A 14,087-nucleotide genomic window follows, 5' to 3' on the forward strand; every position below is an offset into this window, starting at 1 on the left:
GCTTCGTTCTCATATATCTGTTGAAAGCTGGGACTGTGCCATGCCTGCAAACTTGGTATCTTGTGTAGCACCCAGCAGAGTACTTTGCTCACAGTAGTCTTTAGTAAATATTTGCTGAATTAAATGTTAGACTCTCAAATCCTGCTCAGCAGAAAGTCTGATAATAAACAAAGAGTTTTGGTGGGACACGGTGGCTCACTCCTGTAATCCCAGCACTTTGGGAGGCCAAGGCGGGCGGATCACCTGAGATCAGGAATTTAAGAACAGCTTGGCCAACATGGTGAAACCCCATCTCTACTAAAAATACAAAAATTAGCCAGGTGTGGTGGCACACGCCTGTAATCCCAGCTACTCGGGAGGCTGAGGCATGAGAATTGCTTGAACCCAGAAGGTGGAGGTTGCAGTGAGCTGAGGTCGTGTCACTGCACTCCAGACCAGGTGACAGTGAGACCGTGTCTCAAAAAAAAATAAAAAATAAAGAGTTTTGAAGATATGGTTTTTGGGCTAAATTTTCGTAGGTTAAGGATGTATTATTTCAGTGTCACATCACCATCATGCATCATACCTGTATTGTTTCTTAATATTTTTGCCAGTTAAGTTTTGACTTTTGAAAATTCTGTTGACTTGATGATAATATTGAAATTTGTCCTCCAAAGACTCAGTGTCTCATAATATGGACCACTTTCATTTATTGATTTGATAGTCATTTAATGAAAGCCTACTATGGGTAAGATAGTGTGCTAAGTATAAGAAATACAAAGTACTGGTCAGGTGCGCTGGCTCACGCCTGTAATCCTAGCACTTTGGGAGGCCGAGGCGGGCAGATCACCTGAGGTCAAGAGTTCAAGACCAGCCTGGCTAACATGGCGAAACCCCGTCTCTACTAAAAATACAAAAATTAGCTGGGCATAGTGGCAGGCACCTCTAATCCCAGTTTCTTGGGATCCTGAGGCAAAATAATTGCTTGAATCCGGGAGTCAGAGGTTGCAGTGAGCCAAGATTGTGCCATTGCACTCCAGCCTGGGCGACAACAGTAAAACTCCATCTCAAAAAAAAAAAAAAAAACAGAAAGAAAAAAAGAAATACAAAGTACTGTATACAGTGATGAATGAAATAACCACGTCCTCATTCATTGAGGACTTATTCATTATAGTCTTACAATTTTTAAAAGGGATATACAAAAATATATATAAATGTTAAAATTTAAAGTATTAGGAAGGAAAAATAGAACATTATAAAGTATCTAGAACCTATGTACAGAAAATACTGCACTATGGGGTTTTTTAAGCATTTTTCTTGAAAATGACTTATTTCTCAAAATTCTTTGAATGCTGATTTCATTTTTTATTGTTCCGTCATCATGCATACTTGCATTTATTTTCCTCTAAGGATTTACTTTTAAGCATTAAACTTAGAAAATGTTCATATAAAGAGGGCTTAGAGACATAATTAGCCCAAGAGACTGATTTATGCTTTAAAAAAAAAAAATTCTTCCAGTAGAACTTCTCTGAGCAATTTTTCACGTTTTTAATGTTTCTCCCAGATTAAAATAACATTTTCTAACTGTAAGGAGAAATGTAATCTGCCAAGTATTTTTTCTCTATATTATTTTAAATTGAAAGTTAAATGGTGGATTAAACTTGTTCTAATTTTCAATCACAGTGTTTAAAGAATATGTATGGTAATTATGTACATTTTTTTTTTTTTTTGAGATGGAGTCTTGCTCTGTCACCCAGGCTGGAGTGCAGTGGTGCAATCTTGGCTCACTGCAACCTCCGCCTCCTGGGTTCACACCATTCTCCTGCCTCAGCTTCCCAGGTAGCTGGGACTACAGGCGCCCGCCACCACACCCGGCTAATTTTTTGTATTTTTAATAGAGACGGAGTTTCACCGTGTTAGCCAGGATGGTCTCGATCTCCTGACCTCATGATCTGTCCACCTTGGCCTCCCAAAGTGCTGGGATTACAGGCTTGAGCCACCACACCCGGCCAATTGTGTACTTATTTTATACATATTGTGTACACATTCTCGTTGTGCACACACATACATATAGACAGATTCACCAAGTCAGTCTGTCTAGGAAGCCTATCACTAAGTGAATGTCTTACAGCTGATAACTGTTAAAAACTCATTTGTGTTTGAAGCCAATGTTGATTAGTTTTTCTGTGGATTTATGCTGCAGGTTGCTTGTGGTGGATGTCACATGGTAGTTTTTGCTGCTTCTCATCGTGGTGTGGCAAAAGAAATTGAATTCGATGAAATAAGTGATACTTGCTTATCTGTGGCGACTTTTGGCAGTTTAACCTCAGGAAATGTACTGCAGAGAACTCTATCAGTACGTATGCAGTGAAGAGAGAGGGTACAGTGGTGGCCTATTCTGTATAAGAGTATTATCTAGCACTGCAAAGAAAACTAGAAGAAAAAAATCTGTTTTCTTTTTAAATCAAAGGGTCTTCTCAGATAAATTTGCTAAATAAAATTATTAGAGTTAAGTGCTTACAAACTTTTAGAGTTAATTCAGAAAAATTCAGAAAAGCTTAATGCTTTTTTTAAAGACACAAACTGGAAAATTTAAATTATAGAAAACCTTTGCATATAGACAATGGTGCTATAAAAGCATCCTTTTATAGTCCTATTTTATCACCTCACATTGAATGCTGAATTTTTTTTTCAACTGCATGTGGCTTGAATTTCACCTTGTTATATGCTTTTTTTTATTATGGTAGTAAAAATACAACAAATATACCCACAACAGATTTTTAAGTGTGCAATACGGAATCGTTGACTATAGGTACAATGTTACATTGTTCAGAACTCTGTAGGACTTATATAATGCTACATTCTTTTGTCTTTCAGTTAAGCCTCATGAGCAGTGGAAGATTGTACACTATAAACAATGAAATGGGAAAACAAAGAAATAAGGACTTCAATTAGAGAGAGGAAATATTCCCTCTTAATTAAATTTAGAGATTTTTCTTCTGTGTTTTAAAATTATTGTTCCAATGACATATATATATATGTGTGTGTGTGTGTGTTTTGTTTTTTGGGGTTTTTTTGTTTTGTTTTTTGTTTTTTTTGAGACAGAGTCTCACTCTGTTGCCCAGGCTGGGGTGCACTAGCGCAATCTTGGCTCACTGAAACCTCCACCTCCTGGGTTCAAGCAATTCTCCTGCCTCAGCCACCTGAGTAGCTAGGACTACAGGTGCGCACCATCATGCCCGGCTAATTTTTTTGTATTTTTAGGAGAGACGGGGTTTCACCAAAAACCCCGTCTTTTTAGGAGAGACGGGGTTTCACCAAGGCTGGTTTCGAACTCCTGACCTAAAGTGATCCACCAGCTTCAGCCTCCTAGCATGCTGGGATTACAGGCGTGAGCCATCAAGCCCCGCCCCAATGGCACATATGTTTTTTAAAGTAAATGGTAAATAATTTTTGAAGGTGACATTCCTTTTTTTGAAAATTACTCTAAGTTTCAAAACATGTTTTTTTGAAGGTTCCTAGCAGTTTTATTTGTAATAGCCAACATATTTCTTTTGAAGTAAAAAGGTTAAATCTGGTGTTTTGTTTGAAAAAGCATATATGGAAAAGTTGACAAATACCCCATCAGTGTTTTGTAGTTGTTGTTAATTTACATCTTCTAAGTAATTTTTTGTTTCTTAGGGAGTGTGGAGAAAATGCACACACACTTTTCCCCCGTTATGTGAAAAATAAAGCTTCCAAATTGAAATTTAGAGCAACTAAGATACAGAGACAACAGAACAAAATGTTTTTGAGCCTTTGGGAATTAAGTAAATGCTGTGGAGTGTTGGCATACTTTGAACTCTTTCTCTTAAATATTTTTGCAACTTTTAGGAAAAATATTAAATCTATAACATCATTTAATAGTTTGTTTAACCTGCTTATTTTAAAGGAGAGGTCTCCAGATTCTATTTCAATGATGAGAACACTACCTCCAATAGAAGGGACTCTTGGCCTTTCTGCTTGTTTTCCCCCCAATTCGGTCTTTGCACGTTGTTCTGAGAGTAACCTCCTACCGAGCGTCTTATCTGAACAGGACCTCATGCGCCCAGAGGAACCAGGTAACATTTGCTACTCTGTCTGCTCTCAGGATAAATGTGCCTTTTATTCCTGTTTTTATGTTTATCTTAAGATGTTTTCTCCAGTTATTTAAATTGTTCTCTCCCTGGTTAGAGCCTAACATCCCTCATTTGAACTCAAATCCAGGAATATCCTTACAAATAGAAAGCACCATCGGTGCCCCAAGACTGCCATGTAACCACAGCAGCATATCTTTATAGAGCAGTGGGTAACAGTCATAGCACCTTCCTTAACTGTATCCCCTTTAAACCCTGAAACCACTCGATGAACTTAGGAGGGAGTTACAGTCCTCATTTCAGAGATGAGAAAAGCAAGGCTTGGAGAGATCAAGTGACTTGCTCAAGGTCACTCAGCTTATAAATGAAGTGGTCAGAATTTGAATGCAGGTCTTCTGGATCTATGTGAAATTCTATATTTAGGCAGTATAACATAATGGTGAAGAGCATGGAATATGGAGTTAAATTGATCTGGGGTCAAATGCCAATTTTGACATTTACTAGCTGTGTGACTGACTTTGGGAAAGTTACTTAACCTCTCTAAGCCTCAGTTTCCTTGGCTTTGAAATTGATTTAATAATACTGACTTCAGAGAGTGATTGAGAGGATTCAGTGAGATCAGGCATATAAAATAATTAGCATTGAGCCCAGCACCTCTAGAAACACCTCAGTAAATGTTGTTATGATTAATATTAATACCTTTACCTCACTACCTGTTAGATACAGATTTCACGTTTTAAGTTGTAATCCCAGCTCTTTCACTATGCTATACCTATTCTAATTAATTTTCTTTACAGATATTTGTGTATCTTAGGAGTGTCTGTATGTTACTGCAGGATGTCTAAAGAGGGAATATTCTCTCTTAATTAAATTTAGGGATTCTCGTGTGTTTTAAAATTATTGTTCCAATGACATATATTTTTTGAAGTAAATGGCAAATAATTTTTGAAGGAGACATTCCTTTTCTGAAAATTACTGGAAGTTTCAAAACATATTTATTTTTTTGAAGATTCATAGCAGTTTTATGTGTAATAGCCAACATACTTCTCTATTTGATAGGGGTAGGACAAGAAACCAGGACCAGGAGATCAGAAAGTAAGCAGTAAATTTGAAATTAAGAAGATAAACCTGTCATCAGGGACTAAGAATCAGGGTCTAGAAACAGATAATTTTTGTATCTTTGAGATCCGGAAGCTAGGCAAAGGGTTGAGGTAATATAGGATTGGGAACTCAGGTAAGAGTTGTGGGCTATGGGAATGGGATATTATATCTAACTAGGACCTTAGTAATGAGCTGATTTATTGCACCTGACCCACAACTTTTGTATGTTTTCTTTTGAAATAAGAATCAGTGTCTAATGGTACTCTTCAGCCCTGGACATGGAAAAAGTAGTAGATTCTGACAAGCAGTGTGTAGTGTGTACAAGGAAAAAAGACATTTATGGTTTAGAGAAAATTGTTTCTCAGTCCCAGAGATTTGAATGTGAAAATATGCATGATTTTGTAGCTAGATCAAAAGGAAATGCCGTCTCTTCTTGTCTTCTTGTGACTGCTAACACTCTCTTCTTAATAAAACTTATTTTGAAAGTTGTGTCTAACATATACTGTGACATTTTCTAAATCATTCACAGACTTCAGTCTTTATAATGGAGGAAATGTATATCAGGATACGTCTTACTAAGGAGGTGTCATTTAAGCTAAAGGATAAGAAAGGGATGGCTACACAAGGAGAATAGATGTATTTCAGGCAAAGAAAATAATATAGGCAAAGAAAATAATATAGGCAAAGGTTTGGAGGCAGTTAAGAAGAAAAAGACAACTAGTGGGGCTAGAAAGTGAGAGAAATGGTAAGACAAAGCGGTATTGGAGAAAGAGACAGTGAAAAATTATTTATGGTTTTATAGGCCATGAAGACCTACTTGATATGAATGTTTTTCTTAAGTGCAATAGAAAGTCATTAAAAGATTTTAAGCAGTAGACTAATGTATTCCAGTCCTATTTCCACTTTAAGATGATTATGATCACTTCTACCTCCATATAGATTATACAGAGGCCAGACTAGAAATAGGAAGACTACTTGTGAGCCCTTTGCAAGAGGTGATAATGTATGGACCAAGGTGTTTGCAGCGTAGATGGAGAAAAGAAAAAGAAAAGAGAAGAGGGACGATGTGAAATACATTATAGACATAAAAACCAACCGGACTTGCTAAACTTATGAATGCACCACACATAGGTGTGAATTAAAGTGAGGAATCAAGGATGATTCCTAAGCAAGAGGAAGCTTGACGCATTTGAGGAATAAAATTAAGAACCAAGCCTTGGATATCTGTGAGGCATCCAAGTAGAAATATCAAGCTGATTGTTGAAACACAAGCCTAAAGTTTAGAAGAGAGCCCTGGACTAGAAATATACATTTGGAAGCCATCAACATAGAGATGGTATTTAAAAGAGATGGGCATGGTAACTTATGCCTATAATGCCAGTATTTTGAGAGGCTGAGGTGGGAGGATTGCTTGAAGTTAGGAGTTTGAGACCAGCCTGGGCAACATAGCAAGACCCCCTCTCTCTATTTAAAATAATAATAAAATCCATGGATGTTGGTGAAATCACCTGCTAGAGAGTCGAGTCAGAAGAGAAGAGGGCCCAGAATGCAGCCCTAAGAACGTCTAATATTTGAGAGGTAGAGAAGGAAGAGCTGGCAAAGAAGCCTTCCTCAGCTTTGTCAACCAGTAAGGCAGGAGGTGGGAAATTAGGACAGTATAGTGTCGTGAATGCAAAGTACTGCTCAAAGATCAAGGGAAAATAGCTCAAAGAAGTATCCAGTGGATTTGGTATAATGGAGTTTACTGGTGACCTCGACAAGAGCAGTTCTAGGAGAAGATCAGGGAAGAAGCCAGAGTGTTAAGAGTCAGTTATGAATGGGAAATGAGGAAATGAAGAGGAGATAAGATGAGCAGATAATTCGTTTGTGTATTTGCCAATGAAGTGGAGCAGAGAAATGGTCTGGCAGCTAGAGGGGGATGTGTGCTCAATAGAAAATATTGGAGCACATTTGTATGGTAATGAATGAGCCAGTAGTCCTGGAGAGGGAGATAGCACAGAGGAGAGAAAGTATAACCAAAGTTGTAAAGCTCTTGCAAAACAGGAGGGGCCAGCATAGAGAGTGGTCTTTGGTAACAGGAAAAACACATCCTACATTTTAACAGGCAAATGAGAACTTGGGTACAAATATAGGTAGTTGTGTATGTTTGTTGGTGAGGAGATCAAGTGGATCAGATATGATGACTTCTGTTTTCTCAGTCAAATCTGAGGCAAGGCCATCAGTTTAAATAATCTGCTATGTATTTTCCAAACCTATATTCTCTGCCCTCTCCAATCTGTCCTGCGTAACACTTTCCACAGTGATCTTCCTAAGGTGCAATTCAGTTTACATGTGCTCCAGTGTCTTCAGTGAATTCCTAATTATGAAAATAAGTGTTAATTTTCCTATATAATTCCCAATTCTAGCTTTATCTCTCAATAGTCTTTTCCTTACAATCTTCATTTGGTAATAGGTAGTTTTATGGTAGTAATGTATTATGATAGTCTACAAACAGTGGCTCTTGGGCCAAATCTAGCTGGCCACTTGTTTTTACAAATAAAGTTTTATTGGAACCGAGCCATACCCATTCCTTTATGTATTGTCTGTGGCTGCTTTCTGCTACAATGTCATAGGTTTGTTAGGACAGAGACCATATGGCCCAGGAAGCCTAAGATGTTTACTATATGGCCTTTTAGAGAAAAGTTTGCTGATTCTTAATTTTGATCAGACTAATCTCTTCAGTCTAACTTAGTGGAAAGAACAAGGGCTGTGGAGTCAGACACACCTAAGATTGACACTGGACACCAACAGTCACTGAAACTTAATTTCTTCATTTACAAAATGAGAATATAATACTTAACCTTCCTTGTTGTCATAGGGTCAGTGTAACATATATAAAAGCATGTGTTTCTGGCACTTGGTAAGCCTTCAAGACAAACTCCTTTCCTCTGCTCATTTGCTCAGACTACTGTTCTGCTGCTTTATTAGGAATGGGCTTCATTGTCTTCCCCTTACACCTCCATCTCTGCCTCTCAGAATTCTACTTATCCTTCTATGTACCTCCATAGTGAAACTTTTCCTGCTTCCCAACATACGGATGTAATTTCTCATAGACTATAACTTCATGGCAGTTAAAATTTTTTAACAACAAACAACAAAATTGTAATTGCTAATACTTAATAAACTTATTACTATATGTATATCAAAACATCTGTTTTATACCTTAAATATAGATGATAAAAAATAAAAAAGAATTAGCAATTACTTAGGTTGCTATTCTGCATATTACCGCACATGGAATAAATACCAAATGATTATTTGCTCATTCAATTCAGTGGATTTAAAGGGGAGGGATCAGTGTGGACTGTCATTTTTTAGTGAAGACTTCATTACGGAGCTACTTCCAAATGTATCAGTGACCAATGAAGGCATAGTGAGAAATTGAGAAAAATGTAAAGTCAAGTAGAGCCTATGACTTTTAATTATCTACTTTATGATGTAATAACCTTGCAGTTTTCTGTGAAAGGTTCTAGGTATTTATACTAGTTGTCTGTTGCTACCTTTTAAAAATGACCCTAAAACTTAGCAGGTTAAAACAAAAAGTATTTATTATTTCACACAGTTTCTGAGAGTCAGGAGTCCAGCAGGAGCTTAGCTGGGTGGTTCTGGCCCAGGTTCTTTCATAGGGTTGCAGTCACACTGTCAGATGGGGTTGCAGTTATCTGAAGGCTTGACTGAGGCTGGAAGATCCACTTCCAAGCTCATTCACATGGCCATTGGCAGGAGGCCTCACTTCCTTAAGATGCTCACAACATGGACTCCTACAGAGCAAGTGACTGGAGAGAAAGAGAGAGAGTACACGTATGTAGCCAGGGGTGGAGGGGGAGAGAGAGAGAGCAAGAGAGCGAGCACAAGGGTGCATACATGTGTATAACCAAAACAGAAGCTATAATGCTATCACAGGTACGTCTGCTTTATTTTACTGGCTGTGCACATACAGACCAACCTGGTATAATGTGCAAGGGAACTACACAAGAGGATGAACACCAGGAGGATATAAGTCATTGGGGCCCTTCTTAGGACTAGCTATTACAGTGCTCAATACCTGGGTAGTTATTTATCCCAAAGGAATAGTGTTTGCCTGTTCATATGAATGAAACAATTGTAATCTAATTGGTGTCAACATTTTTAAACTTTCACAAAGATTTTAAAACCTGTGTCACTGTGAATGAATTCTTTTCAGTTTCCCTGACATGAGGCTAAAGGACTTTTAGTAAAATTATACCTACACTTTATATTATAGAATAATTTCTGTTTTCTCTCCAGTTGCCTTTTACTTTTCTGTTGAAATCTGAATTTCCTTTTTCCCATTTAATCATTCAGATTATTTTCTAGATGAAATGACCAAAGAAGCAGAGATAGATAATTCTTCAACCGTAGAAAGCCTTGGAGAAACTACTGATATCTTGAATATGGTAATGATTTCCTATCTGTTTATCTAAATATGAGTTTGAATTTTAGTTCATTGTGTATGTGAATGTGTGTATACTTCCTATACTCTTATATGCATGAAAACCACTTTCTTGTTTCTTATATTGTTTGTTATTTTTAACCAACTATATTGAGATATAATTCACATATAAAATTTGTTTTGATCCTCACATTATTAGTATGGCAATTGAGAGTGGATTCTATTACTATCTGAACTGTTTTCCCTTCATTATATATGTATATATGCACACATATATATAAAATTTGTACTAGATATATATAGTACAAACACATAGTATATATACTGTATTCTTTTTATAATATATATTTTTTATTTATTTCAGACACACATTATGAGCCTGAATTCCAATGAAAAGTCATTAAAATTATCACCAGTTCAGAAACAAAAGGTATAATATGAAGATTTATTTTCATTATTGTTGGTAAGAGCAGTTTAAGTTAATTTTTTGGGTGGTTTTTGGAAAGAACACAAGAAACGTAAGCATTTACTTACTTTAGAATTTAAAAGACAGAGGGATACAATGTAGATAACCTCCATTTTGCCGTGTTCTGATGTTATGTATTTTCTGTAAAGAAACAAGAGTGGAAGCATTTTATTGCTGAAATTTGCTCTTTGGGATCACTAACTTAAGTTATACTAGCCATACTTTTCCTTCTGTCAAGCCATAGGTTATGATTGCAGTTCTTATGTGTAGGAAAAGACTACCATTTATTGATAGAGTGGCTCTCTGACTTTGGTTGAGTATGACTTTGAATGAATTACTATGCTGACTTTACTGAATGATATTAATATCTTTTTTAGCTTTACAATTTTGTGATTTTAGTGAAAATCTTTGATAACCTTTCCCAATATTTGGTTGGGCTTTAATTTATCAAGAAATTGATAGCATAAAAATAAGATTAAACATTTGGAAATTAGAGACTGTTCATGGGTAGGAAAGAGAACTTTTAATGAATAACAAATAGCAAAAGAAGGGAATAGGCTGTGGTTTTCACAACCGTAGAGAGATAAAGGCCTGCCCTGAAATCGTTTGCTTTTCCTGGCTTTAAGGACTAGTGTGATGAATGAATGAGGGATTTGAGGATTAGGAAAATAAATTGGAGAAATGTAAATTGAGGGAAGAAGACTATAAAAAAATATTTAATTTCTATTTGTAGTGTCTTTGACATGTTTTCAAGTTTAAAACTCTTAACATTGAAGTCACTGAAGTGCAGGAGAATCATGCTAAATTGTTAAAATTTAGAACTAGTCCTCATTCGTTCTATCTGTAATACTGAAAGGCATGGTGAATAACAGCATTCCTTTGAATATGGGAGAGCTATTCGAACACAGTTGTAGAAGCTCAATGAATATTGACTGATTTTTGACTGACTATACTTCCAAGCAGACACCTTTCTTGTTTCTTTCCTTCCTCTTCCCTTAGACTCCAGGCTCTCCGTCTTCTGGGCTGCTTTATTGTGCTAGGGAAAGAAAGGCATGTGCCTTTAGAAATCAGTTCTGGCAACCGGGACTTCCTCTCTTAGGGCTCTTAAAAGAATCATGACTTTTTAAAGAGCAAGACCAAGAACAACCAGAAACGGAAAGCAATTGCTTTTAAGCTGACATATATTTTATACTTTCTATAGTCCTTTTAAGTGTAGGCCCTACCAGGCCTACTTTAGTAAATGATAAAAGATTTATTATACTATTTCTGTGTATTAACTTGTTAATTTTTAACTTGTCATGTTTTAATAATCTCTTTGGCACAATAGGAACCTCTTCCTAGGCCTAATCATCACAGTTTATACAATTTGAATTAGTGAGTTTTTACTATCCAGAGACCCAAATTCATTAGATATTTGCATCCATTAGCTTGTTTGTAGAATTTAGATCAGCAATTTGGTTTTGCCTTATTTGGTCCAGCAGGAAATTACTTTTATATTGTTAATACATTATTCAAATGTCAGTGTTTGATTTCATAGTTTTTATACAAATCTTACATTTTACAGTTAATAGTCTTTCCTCTTAGTGTTCTTTCATTTATAGAAATTATTATAATTAAAGAATATAATCAGTACAAGGAAGAAGGTCAAAAATTTGAAAGCGCACATGAAGATTTTGTTTAGAAAAGAAAAATATATTCGTTATTATTTAGTTTATAGTAAAAAACATTTCATGTGCAGTTTCTTCAGTTCTAGGAGTGGACTAGTCATTTTTTCCAAATTTTACATTTTTATTTATTTTGTGAATTTTGTGGACTCAAAAGACAAATGAAAATTTGAAAATTAGGCCTGGCGTGGTGGCTCATGCTTGTAATCCCAGCACTTTGGGTGGCCAAGATGGGCAGATCACTTGAGGTCAGGAGTTCGAGACCAGCCTGACCATCATGGTAAAACCTCATCTCTCTACTAAAAATACAAAAATTAGCTGGGTGTGGTGGCGCGCACCCATAGTCCCAGCTACTCAGGAGGCTGAGGTGAGAAAATCGCTGGAACCCAGGAGGCAGAGGCTGCAGTAAGCTGAGATCATGCCACTGAGCTCCAACCTAGGTGACAGAATGAAATTCCGTCGCAAGAAAAAAAATTTGAAAATGAGAGATGATCGGGAAAGTGGGAAAAATATACTAAGCTGTACTATGTACAAGAAAAGCATACTTTTTTTTCTTTGAGATGGAGTTTCGCTCTTGTTGCCCAGGCTGGAGTCCAGTGGCACAGTCTTGGCTCACTGCAACCTCTGCCTGCCGAGTTCAAGCAGTTCTCCTGCCTCAGCCTCCCGAGTAGCTGGGATTACAGGCATGTGCCACCACTCCCAGCTAATTTTTGTACTTTTAGTAGAGACAGGTTTTCACCACGTTGGCCAGGCTAGTCTTGAACTCCTGACTTCAGGTGATCCACCCGCTTCGGCTTCTTAAAGTGCTGAGATTACAGGTGTGAGCCACTGTGCCAGGCCAAGAAGTGTACATTTTTTAATAGCATCTTGCAAAATTAATCTCGAAGTTTTATGTAAGGATTGATTCGGATTGAGAAAAGAGGCAGAGAATAAATATTGATGGTATTGTGATTAATGGCAAAATTAAGGCAGGTAGTACGAGTTGAAAATTAAACACAGATACATGTTACTAAATCAAAATTAGATGTATCACAGACTAGAGAGTGGCACAAATGATCCTTAAAGAAAACAAAACTTCAGCAAACTATCTGGTAAAATTTGCTATTTTTATTCTCCTAGACTTATCAAAATGTAAAATCTTGGCAGTATTTAAAGTAGATAAGGTGTCCTTGTAAACTAATAGTAGTATGACTATGATAATTACTTCAAAAAAATTACAGAAACAACAAACAATTGGGGAACTGATGCAGCATACAGCTCTTACTGAAAACAATGATAGTGATGAATATGAAGAAATGTCAGAAACGAAAGAAGGGAAAGCATGTGAGCAACATGTGTCACGAGGGATTTTCATGACGCAACCAGCTACGCCTATCGAAGCATTTTCAGATGAGGAACTAGGTAATGACGCAGGCCAGGTGGGACCTCAGGCTGACACTGATGGAGAGGGTTTACAAAAAGAAGTATTTAGACATGAAAATAATAATGGTGTTGATCAACTTGATGCCAAGGAAATAGAAAAGGAAAGTGATGGAGGACACAGTCAGAAGGAATCAGAAGCAGAAGAAATAGTCAGTGAGAAGGAAACTAAACTGGCAGAAATAGCAGGTATGAAGGATTTAAGAAAAAGGGAAAAGAGCACAAAAAATATGAGTTCTTTCTTTGGCAACTTACCAGATAGAGGTATGAATACTGAGAGTGAAGAAAATAAAGATTTTGTTAAGAAAAGGGAAAGTTGCAAGCAAGATGTGATCTTTGACAGTGAAAGAGAATCAGTAGAAAAGCCAGACGTTACATGGAAGGTGCAAGTGAGAGTCAGCAGGGTATAGCTGATGGATTCCAGCAGCCGGAGGCAATAGAATTTAGTAGTGGAGAGAAAGAGGATGATGAAGTGGAAACTGACCAAAACATATGGTATGGCAGGAAATTGATTGAACAAGGAAATGAAAAAGAGACTAAACCCATAATATCCATATCCATGGCAAAGTGTGATTTTAAATGTGATCGCTTGTCAGAGATCCCAGAGGAGAAGGAAGGAGCAGAGGATTCAAAAGGAAATGGAATAGAGGAGCAAGAGGTAGAAGCAAATGAGGAAAATGTGAAGGTGCATGGAGGAAGACAGGAGGAAACGGAGATCCTATCAGATGACCTTACAGACAAAGCAGAGGTGAGTGAAGGCAAGGCAAGGTCAGCGGGAGAAGCAGAGGATGGGCCTGAAGGTAGAGGGGATGGAACCTGTGAGGAGGGTAGTTCAGGAGCAGAACACTGGCAAGGTGAGGAGAGGGAGGAGAAGGGGGAGAAAGACAAGGGTG

The 14,087-nt window shown here is 37.1% G+C and overlaps 1 protein-coding gene and 1 pseudogene across 1 annotated transcript in view; both read left to right on the plus strand.

Moving 5' to 3' along the window:
• LOC112631008 (X-linked retinitis pigmentosa GTPase regulator-like) overlaps positions 1-523 on the plus strand; it is a 61,366-nt gene extending 60,843 nt beyond the window's left edge. Inside the window, 1 exon segment of the mRNA XM_025395522.1 lies at positions 519-523. Coding sequence (XP_025251307.1) covers positions 519-523 — 5 coding nt within the window.
• A 1,650-nt stretch (positions 524-2,173) lies between these two features.
• The window catches only part of LOC112631009, a 12,540-nt pseudogene continuing 626 nt past the window's right edge, over positions 2,174-14,087 (plus strand).

Source organism: Theropithecus gelada, chromosome 9 (assembly GCF_003255815.1).
Source record: "Theropithecus gelada isolate Dixy chromosome 9, Tgel_1.0, whole genome shotgun sequence".
Classification (NCBI taxonomy): Eukaryota; Metazoa; Chordata; class Mammalia; order Primates; family Cercopithecidae; genus Theropithecus; species Theropithecus gelada.